Consider the following 14,101-nt stretch of genomic DNA (forward strand, 5'->3'; position numbering starts at 1 on the left):
TCCTTTCTCCTCTGAACCTTTAGACGTATTCTTACAGAATTCTAGAGTTTCCTGAGTGTACACCCTGCCACATGCCTCCTCCTGAATTCCCACAGAGGCACGCCCAGCTCCTCTCTGTGCCCTCCTCCACCCAGGGCTCTCCCCTCCTTGCTGGGGCACCTCTTTTCTCCTGGGCAGTGTGGTCCAGTTATCACACCATCCACCCCACCAAATTTGGGTGAGATCCTTTTTACCACCATGTCTAGTAATTTCAGTTTGTGTTGTGTATTTCTTATGTTTTGCATGTGTATATATATATAGACATTGGGGGCTATACATTTTACTTTATCTCTGACTTTTTCTCTTTTCAAGTATGATTCATTGAAAATTGTTTGTGTCTAGGATCAATAGAGACAGACTATGTGCTCTTTCTAGGTTCCCTTTAGCTTTATGATTTTAAAAGGAAAATAGCTTAAAACTCTTGAGAGTCCCTTGGACTGCAAGGAGATCCAACCAGTCCATTCTAAAGGAGATCAGCCCTGGGATTTCTTTGGAAGGAATGATGCTAAAGCTGAAACTCCAGTACTTTGGCCACCTCATGTGAAGAGCTGACTCATTGGAAAAGACTGATGCTGGGAGGATTGGGGGCAGGAGGAGAAAGGGACGACAGAGGATGAGATGGCTTGATGGTATCACCGACACAATGGACGTGAGTTTGAGTGAACTCTGAGAGTTTGGTGATGGACAGGGAGGCCTGGCGTGCTGCGATTCATGGTGTCGCAAAGTCGGACATGACTGAGCGACTGGACTGAAGTACTGACACCTCCCAGCACCAAGAGGCATTGGATTAGGGTCCATTGTAATGACCATATCTTAACGTAGTGTATCTGGTTGTTGTTGTTCAGTCACTAAATTGTGTCTGACTCTGCACCCTGTGGACTACAGCACACCAGGCTTCCCTGTCCTTCACTGCCTCCCCGAGTTTGTTCAAACTCATGTCCATTGTGTCGGTGATGCGTCCCACCACTTCATCCTCTGTCGCTCCCTTCTCCTGCCTTCACTCTGTCCCAGCATCAGGGTCTTTTCCAGTGAGTGGGCTCTTTGAATCAGGTGGCCCAAGTATTGGAGCTTCAGCTTTAGCATCAGTCCCTCCCAGTGAATATTCAGGATTGATTTCCTTTAGGATTGACTGGTTTGATCTCCTTGCTGCCCAAGGGACTCTTCAAGAGTCTTCAGCACCCCAGTTCAAAAGCATCAATTCTTCTGCACTCACCTTATTTATGGTCCAACTCTCACATCTGTACACGACTACTGGAAAAACTGTAGCTTTGACTATATGGGCCTTTGTCAGCAGAGTGATGTCTCTGCTTTTTAATAAGCTGAATAGGTTTGTCATCGCTTTCCTTCTAAGGAGCAAGCATCTTGTAATTTTGTGGCTACAGTCAGGAGTGACCCCATTTCCAGACGAGGTCACACTGTGAGATACTGTGGACTCCAAATCCGCAGGTCTTAAGAATTTTGAGGGAACGTCATTCAGCATAATGAAACACACCTAAAACTCAGAGGATTTATAGATTTTTGGAGAACTTAATTCAGTATACATCTTGGGATAACTTCATCTACCCTCACACAGTCTTTCAGAGGTACCTGGCACCTTTCAGTTCCTGAGCAGTGTTGTATACATAAGCCAGTCCCATCCTCTCAGCCCTGGAGGGTTGGAGGTAGTGGTGGGAAGGCTTTAGCAGATGCCTACAATGGTACTGAGCATTATGGTGCATGGAATGGGAACCAAATAAGAAGTTCAAGATCGAGGCCATAGCATGTCTTCATACCATATGTCTTCTCCCTGTCCTCTTTGTTTTGAACCCACCTCACCCCCCCACCCCCCCTCTACCACCCCCACCCCCACCCTGCTGTTCAACTGAGTCCATTTCTCTTCACATTCAGAGCCATCCTGGACCAAGCCCTCTTCTCTCCTTTCAGCTCTTCCCACTCTGCCCACCGTCCTCAGATGGGGCAGAAACAGGAACTCTGTTGAAGCTGCTTCCCACCCATTGCAGTACCCTGGCCTGATCATTACTTCTCACTTAGAACAGGATTCCTGTGGCTTCTGGAATTAGAACTTGGGCCTACATCAACTTCCTTAATATTCCCCACTTAAGAGGTCCCATGTGACACATGGGGGGCAAATAGCATTCAGTAATTTCTTTCTGTCCCGAGTCTTAGGCCCTTTGATTCAGATGACCACGCACATGCAGGAAGGCCGCTGGATGGTACGGGCACATATCAGGGCTTCACGAAGCCTGGCACCTGGACTCTTAAGCAGCTCATGACTTAGAAGCTTAGAAGTGAAAGCCACATGAAGCTTCTGGGGAAAGGGTAGTGTTCACAGCGTTTCTTAGCCATCCCACAGATTGGATGTCAAAGACATGGAGTCAGTGGTGACACCCTCAGCAGCATCTTTTGCCCCAGCTGCCACTCCAGCTTGAGAACTTGCATTTATTATGGCCGAACCAAGGGGACTCTGTGCAAACCATTCCTGTCCAGACTCCCCTGACTTTCTATCCTGTGTGTTTATGGTGGCTCAGACTTCTCTAGTGAAGAAGCCTTGCCCTGACAGCAGTCTCTGTCCCACAGATGCATCAGGTTGAAGACATTGCTGTTTCATCTCTTTGCCATGAGTTGTAAAATGATGAGACACATCCCTTGATTATCAGACTTATGCGTGGCTGATAATAACAGACTTCATTCGTGGTGGATAATTGAGAATGGCACCCCTAATTGTGCTGCTGTGCCACAGAAGGAAAACAGGGTTTTGAAAGCCTTGCTCTTAAATCCTGCAGAGGGGCCACATTTGGGTGCTTATTCAGCCAAATCCATTGGGCTAACCTGCGGCTCAGTCTCATGTGTTACAGGATCTTACTGGATACATTTCTGTTCTAATCTTTATGCTCATTTTATCTTTTTTCCCTACCCCCTTTTTCACTTACTCAATTCCCATATTCATTTATCTATGCATCAAGTATAACTTTTTTTCTTATTTCGAGAACACTCAAGTCCATCATAGAAAAATTAGAAGCAGCCAATAAGAAAAAAAAAAAAAGAAAATTCTTTTTACTCAACATGTCACCACCTGGAGAAAACTGCTGTCGGTGAATATTCCATTCCCAGTTTTTTAATGCACATTTTTAAAAGCTTGTATTGTTCACTTAATGATATTTGGGAGTAGACTTTATGTCCATAGAAATTCATCAGCTTGTATGACTGGATGGAAGAATCACAATTTATTTAACCAGGCACACGTCATTGGTCATTTCTTTCATTTCTGATTTTTCAACTCTTAGAAACAGTGTTGTAGGGAATGTCTTTGTAACCAAATATTTGTACACATCCTCAATTGTTTTCTTAGGAAAAATTCCTAAAAATGGAATCGCTGGGTCAAAATAACAAATGTATATTGTCTTTGACTTTGTATTGTGAAAACTTTAAATATATATACCATATAGACAGAACTCGGAGAAGGCAATGGCACCCCACTCCAGTACTCTTGCCTGGAAAATCCCATGGACGGAGGAGCCTGGTAGGCTGCAGTCCATGGGGTCGCTGAGAGTCAGACATGACTGAGCGACTTCACTTTCACTTTTCACTTTCATGCATTGGAGAAGGAAATGGCAACCCACTCCAGTGTTCTTGCCTTGAGAATCCCAGGGACGGGGGAGCCTGGTAGGCTGCCGTCCATGGGGTCACACAGAGTCGGACACGACTAAAGTGACGCAGCAGCAGCAGCATAGACAGAACTCGCATGTACTCACCCATTCAAAAATGACCAGCTCTTGGCCAGTCTACACCCCCACCTACTTCCCCTAGTTCCTGCGTTATTCAGAGACAGATCTAAAACATCATGCCAGAAAGATTTTTTTTTTCTGTCGAATAGCACTGGTATTTGAAAATGGGAGAGGAAATGAATTGCTAGAAAGGAAGAAAAGGTTAACAGTTTGTCTACATTATCTACTGTGGTGTTTGGGCTGTATTCATTTTCCTGCCATATCTGGGCTCAGAACTCATTGTTTGTCTTCTGGATTCCTGAAACAATCAGGAGTAACCAGACTCCTTTTTTCTTTCTCCCCCTTTGGATAGGTATATGTGTTTTTAAGCTGTTTCAAGCTTGCCAAATTATGCTTCAGAAAGGCTAATCAAATTAACAGTTCTGCCAGAGTCATGTAGGAGTATCCACACTGTGGATAAAGTTTTAGTTCCTTGGGAATCAACTGGAGGTTAGGATTTGGGGCTTTCACTGTGGTGGCGCAGGTTCAATCCCTAATCTGGGGACCAAGATCCTGCAAGCCAAGCTGTGCGTGCCCTGGGCTCCACCCACCCCCATACCCCTACCCCCGCAAAAGGTTTTGGCTTCCCCGTCCCTTCTTCCTTTTTTCCTTCCTTTATCTCTTTCTTTCTTTCCTGACCCCAACAAAAGTATATCTCATTGTTCTTTTAATTAGAACTTCAGTTCAGTTCAGTTGCTCAGTCGTGTCCGACTCTGCAACCCCATGAACTGCAGCACGCCAGGCCTCCTTGTCCATCACCAACTCCCGGAGTCCACCCAAACCCATGTCCATCGAGTCAATGATGCCATCAACCATCTCATCCTCTGTCGTCCCCTTCTCCTCCTGCCCTCAGTCTTTCCCAGTATCAGGGTCTTTTCCAGTGAGTTTGTTATTAATGACCTTAGAGCTCCGCCCGCCTCACTCGCAGTTTCCTCACTGCATTTCCTCTCTGTAAGTTGCCTTTTGCTAACTTTTCTATTGAGCTGTTTGTCTTTTTAAAATTGTGTTCATCTACTTATGTTAATCGCATGGCATTCTATGTAGGGCAGTGAATTGCTATGAATACTTTTTTGGGGGACTAAGAGAACATATGCTGCATTTGTGTGAAGGAATAAGTGTGTTTTATAAAACTAACAGCCCAGAGCAGTAAGTCACCATCAGCAGAGGGACAAGAATGGAGTGAGACCTGCTGGTGTGGGCACGGGGCCTGGGAGAGGCGAGGGTATCCAGGCAGGGAGAGGGGAGACTTCCACATGTCTTTTCCCCTGCAGTCTTCACAGTCATCCACAAGGCAGGTAAAGCAGGAAAAGCAGGTATTATTCCCATTTCACAGTGCCTGGTGCCAGGGCACACCTTAACACGATCTTCCATGTCCCAGTCCGGGGATTTTTCTACCATATCACACTGATTCATATGTTTATTCGTAAAAGACAAGTAGAACATCAAAATATATCAGCTATCATTATTTATGAAACAAAAACTTTTTTTTTCTACAGCGTGAAGGCCCAGGACCGGGTCATTATGACTTGAAAATACCTTCAGCAGGTTCTGTAACTTCTTGTTTTCAATCCAGAGTACCTCGATTCTTGCCTGCCTGTTCAGTAAGTGTCCTAAAAGGCAGATATGGTTGTAGGTGTTGTGGCTGCTGCGGGGGGTAGGGTGGGGGGTGGAGTGGGCATTGGGAATGGGATGGGAGCCATAGAGTTGTATACAATTCTAGTGTGCACGTGTGTGTGCCAAGTTGCTTTAGTTGTGTCCTACTCATTGTGACCCTATGGACTGTAGTCCACCAGGCTCGTCTGTCCGTGGGATTCTCCAGGCATGAATACTAGAATGGGTTGCCATGCCCTCCTCCGGGGGATCTTCCCAAACCAGGGATCGAACCTGCATCTCTTATGTCTCCTGCGTTGTCAGGCAGGTTCTTTACCACTGGGAAGCCCCACAGTTCTAGTGTATATACATTAAGATTGCTTGATAAGGCAGCAGAGTATCGAGCTCACTAGATAAGCCCTCAGCCAGCTTCAGGCTTAAAGTGACTCCAGGCCCAAAGACCATGGCTGAATTATGAGTCCAGGTGAGAACAGCCAGCACAGGGATTAGCCATCAACGTTATGTCCTGGCTGCTTTGTGGGGAAACCCCTCTAACAAATAGAGGCCAGCGGTGGGCCCGTACAGAACTGCCGTGCTGTGCGTGTGCCTTCTGGGAACGGAAAGTCACAGCAGAAGCATTATCTTTGAACCAAAGCAGACTCTTGAGTCTTGACCCATCATCCTGCCCCGAGGACTGAGGACAGACAGGGAAGAGGCTCGAGTCCATGGAGATATGCAAGGAGGTAGATTCTGGGAGGGTGTGAGAGCCTCGGAGGCCTAGAGGAGACCAAGAAAGATGGCAGAAGCACAACATGGAGCTTATGAATGTGGCTTGGGTTGTTTGTTTCATTATTTAAAGTTTTCATTCCTGTGGCCTTGTTGTTCCTCAGTCTGAAAGTCCCCCAGACTCACTGGTTTGTAGCCGGATTTGAGATGGTTAATTCGGTCTTTCTCCAGAGGAAGATTGGGGAGGCCCTACCGGAAAGACTAAAGACAGACAGACAGACAGACAGACAGCTGGAGGCTAGTGGTTCTGTTCAGCAGATCCTCATACCCTAGTGGCATGATCATGATCCAAACAGATTTTCAGTCAAGCTCACAGGGCTGAGCTTCTTCAGGAAGTTGGAGTCATGCTAACCAAAATCCCAAGAGACTGATGGAGAAGCCGGAAGGTGGTGGTATTCCTTTACAAGTGTCTAGCGAGGGGGCTGGTGTCTGGAGCCGGTGCTCCGTGGGGCGTCTCCCCTTGTAGGAAACTAGGAAGGAAGCCAAAAAACAGCGGAGTTTGCTTGGTAGCAGTGACATCAGGGTTGGGGGACAGAGCTGGATGTTCGCAAGGTCTGAGGACTGCGGCCGGCAGCTTCCCGAAGGATGGCCTTTTGGGGTGCAGGCCCCCGAACCTCCTGTTCAGGCACTGGCCTTCCTGGACTCCACACACAGGCAGCTTCCTCATTAAGAGCACTAACAAGGGCTTCAGCTTCCTTTGACGTCTGGCCAGGACTTGATTAGATTCCCAAGCTGCTCCTTTGCATTTGGCCAGGGAAACATCCTGTCATTTAAAGCAGCTTCTGCAGGCAGCTGACCTCGTGCACCCTGGGCTGACCGCTCTGGTAATCTTGTTTGTACTCTCTCTGCTTCCTGCAGAGATAGCAAACTGCAGGGAAGGATGGCAGTGACAAGCTGGTGAAAATAGGGACTCATAATAGTGGTGGTGACTGGTGTGTGGAGTGGTACTTGCTGCCAGCCTGGCAGGTGCTGTCTGTCCCTAGGGGCCCCCCATGAACCTCAAAACCTCATTTGATGGGTGAGGAGTAGGAAGCATGTGTCATATCGAGCCATTCATGGTTGGATACATGGCCTTGAATCCATAGGACTTGAATCCAGGCCTGTCTGACATTAAGACCCTTTCCTTAACCATACATAGAGGTACCGTTGTCTCTCTAAGATAAAATTTTGGGGTATTCAAGAATATTGCGTGTACCTCAGCATAGACAACACTGACCTAAGAAATCAACGAGAATGACATTCATTGGCATCTTACCATGACATAAGAGGAGCTTTGTTTAAATAATTGGTTGAATAATTTTTCAAGAGTCATGCATGGGTGTGAGAGTTGGACTGTAAAGAGAGCTGAGTGCTGAAGAGTTGATGCTTTTGAACAGTCGTGTTGGAGAAGACTCTTGTGAGTCCCTTGGACAGCAAGGAGATCAAACCAGTCAATCCTAAAGGAAATCAGTCTTGAATATTCATTGGAAGGACTGATGCTGAAGCTGAAATTCCAATACTTTGGCCACCTGATACGAAGAACTGACTCCTTGGAAAAGACCCCGATGCTGGGAAAGATTGAAGGCAGGAGGAGAAGGGGACGACAGAGGATGAGATGGTTGATGGCATCACCGACTCGATGGACATGAGTTTGAGTAAACTCTGGGAGTTGGTGATGGAGAGGGAAGCCTGGCGTGCTGCAGTCCATGGGGTCGCAAAGAATCAGACATGACTGAACTGAACTGAATTTATCAGGCGTTTCATCAAAGTGAAAACAGGGCTTTTCAAAATGAGAACTCATCCATCCCTCGCACCTGAGGGCCATGGGCCTTGGTAGTACTGCATCTCACTGTTTGTACTGGGGAAGATGACGGAAACGCAGGAGTTTGGGCTTCTGAGGTCGACTGTTTAGGCTCAGAATCCATCCTCTCCAACCCATGACCACTAGAGTGAAGTCACTGGGGGCACTGGCATTCACAGGGACGGGATGCCCCAAAGAAAGAGTGTCCTGAGGTGTGGAGGAAGAGTGAGCCCGCCTCCCCTGGGCTGTCGCTTGCTTGTCTGCCCTTCTCTCAGCATCTCTGCAGCCTTGGGGAAAGCCGGGGACTGGGACAGGCCTCCTGGGACAGGAGCTGAGGACAGGCTCCAGTTCTCAGGTGCACAGGCCTCAGCCCGGACCAGCGCAGCCCTCGTCTCCCTCTGTGGGGGTTTGCCAGCCACGCCCGAGTCCACAGCCGAGCTCAGGAGGCTCTAGGTTCTGGTGTCACTATATCATCACTTGTTCTCTGCTGTGTTTTCAGAAAACCCCCGGCCCGGGAGCATATACAGCTTCAGCACAATTCCCCAAGCAGCCCCGCACCATAGCCAAAATGGGCCGAGAACACAGCCTTTTCTTCAATAACACAATTGGCTTTTAAAATAAATAAACCCCACCTTGGCCCTAAGCAGCTCTTGAGTTTTTAGTAAGTTCTGTTTTGTCTCCTCTTTAGGAGAGTTTGACCACAGACCATATTCGATTGCCTGGCCTGACCGACCAGCCCACTTATCTGGAATAGTTCCAGCAAAATGTCCAGTTCCCTCTCAGAAGTCTCCTGGTTTGAACAGTAAATTATATGCTCTCTCTGTGTATTGTCAGAGGGTGTGTCCCTGGACTGCTCTCACAGCACCCAGACGGGCCCTGAGGTGTCAGCTGGGCTCTGCCGCCTTGGGCTCTCTAGCTGAGTCTCCACTGCACTGAGGTGGTCATTCCTCCTGGACTCCTGGAGGCTTCAACAAGGGCCATCCTGAACTTGACGGGAACCCAATAGTTTTTTCTCTATCTCATCTCCCTGAAAAGAACAATATTGCTTCAGCCTGATGAGCATTTGTGGTTTCAAGTTAACAAAAATATTTTGACGATATGCTCCGGGCCAGGCGCTGTGCTGGGGGTGGGGAGTGGAGGTTAAGACAAAGATGAACGAAGCATGTGACTGAATTTAGGGTGGGTTAAAGGGGAGACAAGGCCAGAAAGGTAGTTTGGAATAGTTTCCGGCTCAAGGAAGGCTTTGAGAACCATGCCAAGAACCTCTTCCTGGTTACCTTGTGTGTGCGGCTCAGGGGTGGCTGTCATGTGGACGGCAGTCCCACCGGGAAGACACACCCTAGGCTCAGGAAACTGCGAGATTACTGTGCCCAGTGCATGGAGGAGCGATCCTGACATCGAGGGCCCCAGGCGCTCAGCAGAGACAGGGCAGCACTGCCCCAGTGGGGAAGGGTGGCTGCATGCGGTCGGCAGCTTAGCTGGCACCCCTGGGACCAGGAGACTGAGACAGGCAGAGAGGAGAGGGAAGAAGGTGGAGGGTAAGGAACCCTTTTGAGTGAAACGCAGGAAGAGACATTTGCTGGAGGGGAACAGAGGGAGACAGGCCCAGCTAGAGTGGAGGGTGCAGGCGGAGCAGGAAGGGGTTGGGCGAGGCGCAGATCACAGGCCCAGCAGTCAGCACTGCTCACGGACTCCAGCCAGGGCATGGGCTCGGGAAATGACGTCAGGAGAAAGGAAGGATGGGGAGACTACAGAGTCATTCATCAGTAATAGGAAGGAATCTTTTTAACTAAAAGAAAGAAAATCTAATATAAATCCTTATATTTTATTATATTGAGAAAAACCCAGTTCTCTAGTCTTATAAATACCATTGTAAAGTAGGCATTGGGGACAAGGAAGGGGAGGCCTGCATCTCCCATCTGGGTTTATCCACATTTTGTTTTTATGGAAGAGACTCCCTGCATTGCGTTCCTTCAGAGCAGAAAATGGCCCCTTGGAGGATGAGGCGGCTGCCTCGGGTGGCTGCTCTTGCCCCACTTTGATCAGCAGATGGCCACAGGGCAGCTTTATTCTCCAAGTGGGTCAGAGGCCCCTGCAGGATCAGAAGGTAATGCTGGCGGTTCTGACAGAGGGCGTTTTCTCCAGGATCAGTGGGCCAGGTTGTGCCTGGCGCTCAGGGCAGTGGGGGCAGGGCTCTAGAAGGAGCGAGGTGAGCGGTGATCACATCTGTTTTGGGGCTTGTGGGTGGAAGGTCAGGGGAACCCTCACGCTGGCAGGGGCAGGAGGGAGACTGTGCTGCACGTCTGTGGGGGTATCTCCAGACAGCAGAGCGACCCAGGGGTGTGAGCGGGAGCGGTTCCTCCCTGCCTCCCTCAGCCTCCCGCTGTTTCTCCCTCAGGCTGGCTGTGTTGGGTCTAACACTGCTTTCTGTTCATGTCACGCCCTGAAGAATGTCACCAGCCCCTCCTGATTCCACTGCCGGGTTCCCAGGAGAGAGAATCTAGTTGGCCAGCTTGGGTCAGGGGTCCACCCTGGTCCCTCCAGATCTGGCCAGGAGGGCCTCGGCCCCTGGGGCAGACAGACACAGCTGCAGGGGCCCAGCTGCGTCTTGTGTGTAGGTGGGGTGGAGGGCAGCTCTCCCATGTTCTAGAAGAGAATGAAGACCCTTTCAGCATAAGAAGCAGGGGATGGCTCTTGCCTGGTCTGCAAGAAAGGGGTTTGGGAGGCCTGCCAGGACGTCGGCTGGAGGTGGAACGGCGAGAGAACATTCTGCAGGGCCACCCGGACACCCTGGAGTCTTGAGTCTGCACTAACGTCGTCCTCGGCTCCATGGCTTCCGTCGTCTGTCTGGAGCCGGGGGGACCTCAGTACTGTCCTCCCTAGCAGCCTTGCCCCTGTCCGTAACACAGCCCTCTGCCTCCTCTGTGACTCGGGTGATATGACAGAAGCTGTGCCCTAGGTACTAGCAGCAGGGCTGGCTGCGCCCGGCAGTGAGGAGAGCAGTGTTTGCTTCCGCTCTTTGACATCTTCCAGCATTTTAAATAGTACTTCATACAAGTAGTGGGAGGCGTTCCCAAATAGCCCGGAGGGATTCTGGGTGGCTTTTTCCTGCCACGAGCCTAAAACCGGGACAGCGTTTGAAGAGCAGGGCCTCCTCCTGTCTTTTCCGACATGGAGAGACTGGACAGACCTGGGCTGACTTTGAGCTTGAGCTCCCAGAGGGGATATTAACACCTAGCAGCTACAGCCACTGTGCGCATCCGGTGACAGGTCCAGACTGAGTTAGAAAAGCCCAGAGATGGAAGGGAATGTGGTGTTTATCCCACATCCCCGAGGGGCCTTCTCTCCAGGGTCCCTCTGGCCTCCTGCGTGGACCACTGTGATGCTTGCTTCTCGAGGTCCCTGCCCTGGCTTCCCTGAGCATCCCTTGGTCCTCTCCCCTCCCACTCACTTGCCCCAGTTGCCCTTGGAATTTGGCTTCAACCAAAGGGAATGGCTCATCTTCGCTGCAAATATCATCTGCTGTTGCCCTGTGAAATTCCCTCCGCATTGAGTCAGAGCATGTCAGAAGTCACCACACTGATGGGGACAGCTTGTCTCCTCCCTTCTCTTCTCCTCTTTCCCTCCTCCTCGTCCGCACTGTGAACGCCCCCTCACTGCTTTCTAGGCCCACAGAGGACACCTTCCAGACCCAGAGACCAAGGGCCACAGGTTGCTCAGGCAACCGGCCCTGCCTCCAGCACCACCTCTCACTTGCCCGGTGCCACCCGCCTCAAAACAGCACGAGCTGCCTGGACTCCAGTCCTCAAGCCTAGAATCACTTTGGAAGCCCTGTTATCTTGAAAACACATTCCACAAGTTCCAAATCAGTCGTTTTAAGCTGCATTTTAGAATCCCCTGGGGAGACTTTAAAACTCTCACAGCCTGGCAATTGCCCGCCATCATCAAACTCATTGGTAGGATTCAGACCCAGTAGTTTTTGTTCCCCCTTCCCATCCCCACACCCAGGTGATTGCAGTGATTGGCCAAGATTGAGAATATCTGCTGGGACAGTGTGAAAACACCAATCACCAGTAACTAGGTGGGGCCACAGGTAGTCCTCCAACCCGTAAAAGTTTAAGACAGGGCCGCCGTTGCCCTGAGAAGTCACACTTTCCGGCTCAGAAGAAGAGATTGGCCCCTGTTGGTGTCTGGCTGAGTCCTGAGGGAAGAGGGCGGGGCTGGACCGGACTGAGCGAAGCAGGTTGCTGGTGCATTCTAGTGGAGGCCGTTCTGCATAGAGAGGTGAGCAGGGCCTGAACCCAGCCACTCTTGCCAGCCTGATTCTAGGCTGGGCACCTTACAGATCTTTGGTTTTGGCCCAAGGGCAGGGCTGCAGGCATGCAGAATCCGCTGGGCGCAAACGGAGGGGTTTGAGTTCTGGATTGATGACCACAGGGGCTGGGTGGGCTTGTGGGGGCCACTGCCAGAGACCCAGATCCTGGCCTGGCTCGTCTGCCATCTCCCTGGTGAAGACGCGACTGTGGATGGTAGGATGAGCCAAAGCTGACAGAGGCCTGGATGTTGAGGGTGGCAAGTAAGCGATGGGTCAGGGACAGATGGAGGAGGAGCCAGAGGAAGGGGAGGCCCATGGGGTGGACACATGAAGGCTGTCTCTTAGTAGGTCTTTGCGTTGCCTTAATGACGACACCCTTGGCCGTATCAGAGCCCAGAACAGGATGTCACCCTTCTGAGGAGAGAGAGGGGCTCAGAGAGGCCCATCCAGCAGTGGAGGGAGGTGGCAATGTGGCTGCTTTGGGTCAGAGTGTAGCTTAGTCCCTGAGAACTGTATGTAGCAAGCAGGGCTCAGGCCCAGTGACAATACGTCTCTGGTCACCAGAGTGGGCTTGGCGGGAGGCAAGGAGGCAGGGACCTGTGCCCCCCACTTAACTGAGCAGCCTGGGAAGGGGCCGGGATGCTCGGAAACATGCCTGGCACAGTCACAGCTAATCAGGCTTCTGATCACCAGCCCCTCCTGGGCTGGGCATGGGAGCTAGACTGCAGAGTACCCCCATGCCCAGGGAGCTCACTAACGAAATTATATGTGTTAGTTTCCAGTGGCTGCTGTTACAATTGCCACAGACGTTGGTGCTTAAATCAACACATATTTATTCTCTTACTGTTCAGGAGGTCAGGGGTCCCCAAATCAGTCTCACTGGGCTAAAGTCAAGGTGGTGGTGTTCAGTCACTCAGTCGTCTCCCTACTGTTTGCGACCCCATGGACTGCAACATGCCAGGCTTCCCTGTCCATCACCATCTCCTGGAGCTTGCTCAAGCTCATATCCATTGAGTCGGTGATGCCATCTAACCATCTCATCCTCTGTCATCCCCTTCTCCTGCCTTTAGTCTTTCCTAGCATCAGGGTCTTTTCTAATGAGTCGGCTCTTCGCATCAGGTGGCCAAAGTATTGGAGCTTCAGCATCAGTCCTTCCAACAACTATTTAGGATTGATTTCTTCAGGATTGACTGGTTTGATTTCTTTGCAGTCCAAGGGACTCCCAAGAGTCTTCAACACCATAGTTCAAAAGCATCAATTCTTCAGTGCTCAGCTTTCTTTATGGTCCAGCTCTCACATCCATACATGACTACTGGAAAAACCATAGCCTTGACTAGACAGACCTTTGTTGGCAAAGTAATGTCTCTGCTTTTTAATACACTGTCTAGGTTTGTCATAACTTGTCTTCCAAGGAGCAAGCATCTTTTAATTTTGTGGCTGCAGTCACCATCTGCAGTGCTTTTTGGAGCCCAAGAAAATAAAGTCTGTCACTGTTTCCATTGTTTCCCCGTGTATTTGCCATCAAGTGATGGGACCGGACGCCATGATCTTCGTTTTTTGAACGTTGAGGTGTAGGCCAGGTTTTTCACTCCCCTTTGCCCTGCATCAAGAGGCTCTTTAGTTCCTCTTCGCTTTCTGCCATAAGGGTGGTGTCATCTGCGTATCCTGAGGCCTGAGACCAGTGTTGGATTGTGGGCTCTGGGATCATAAGAGTTGGGATCTACTGAGGAATGGGTGAATGTCCCAGTGCCTACTATAGTGTTAGCACACAGATGCTTACTGCATACTGTACTTTATTGAGGTATAGTTGATACACTATGATGTTTC

General features: G+C 50.0%; 1 protein-coding gene across 1 annotated transcript in view; it reads left to right on the plus strand.

Moving 5' to 3' along the window:
• Window positions 1-8,602, plus strand: part of STPG4 (sperm-tail PG-rich repeat containing 4) — a 35,352-nt gene extending 26,750 nt beyond the window's left edge. The window contains 3 exon segments of the mRNA XM_086327103.1: window positions 5,300-5,404; window positions 8,459-8,558; window positions 8,561-8,602. Of these exon segments, the coding sequence (XP_086183229.1) occupies window positions 5,300-5,404; window positions 8,459-8,558; window positions 8,561-8,580 (225 nt within the window). The 3' untranslated portion in view covers window positions 8,581-8,602.
• Window positions 8,603-14,101: the final 5,499 nt, after the last annotated feature.

The sequence above is a fragment of the Bos grunniens genome, chromosome 11, assembly GCF_055505025.1.
Source record: "Bos grunniens cultivar Pamir isolate PY7600 chromosome 11, Bosgru_T2T1.0, whole genome shotgun sequence".
Taxonomy (NCBI): Eukaryota; Metazoa; Chordata; class Mammalia; order Artiodactyla; family Bovidae; genus Bos; species Bos grunniens.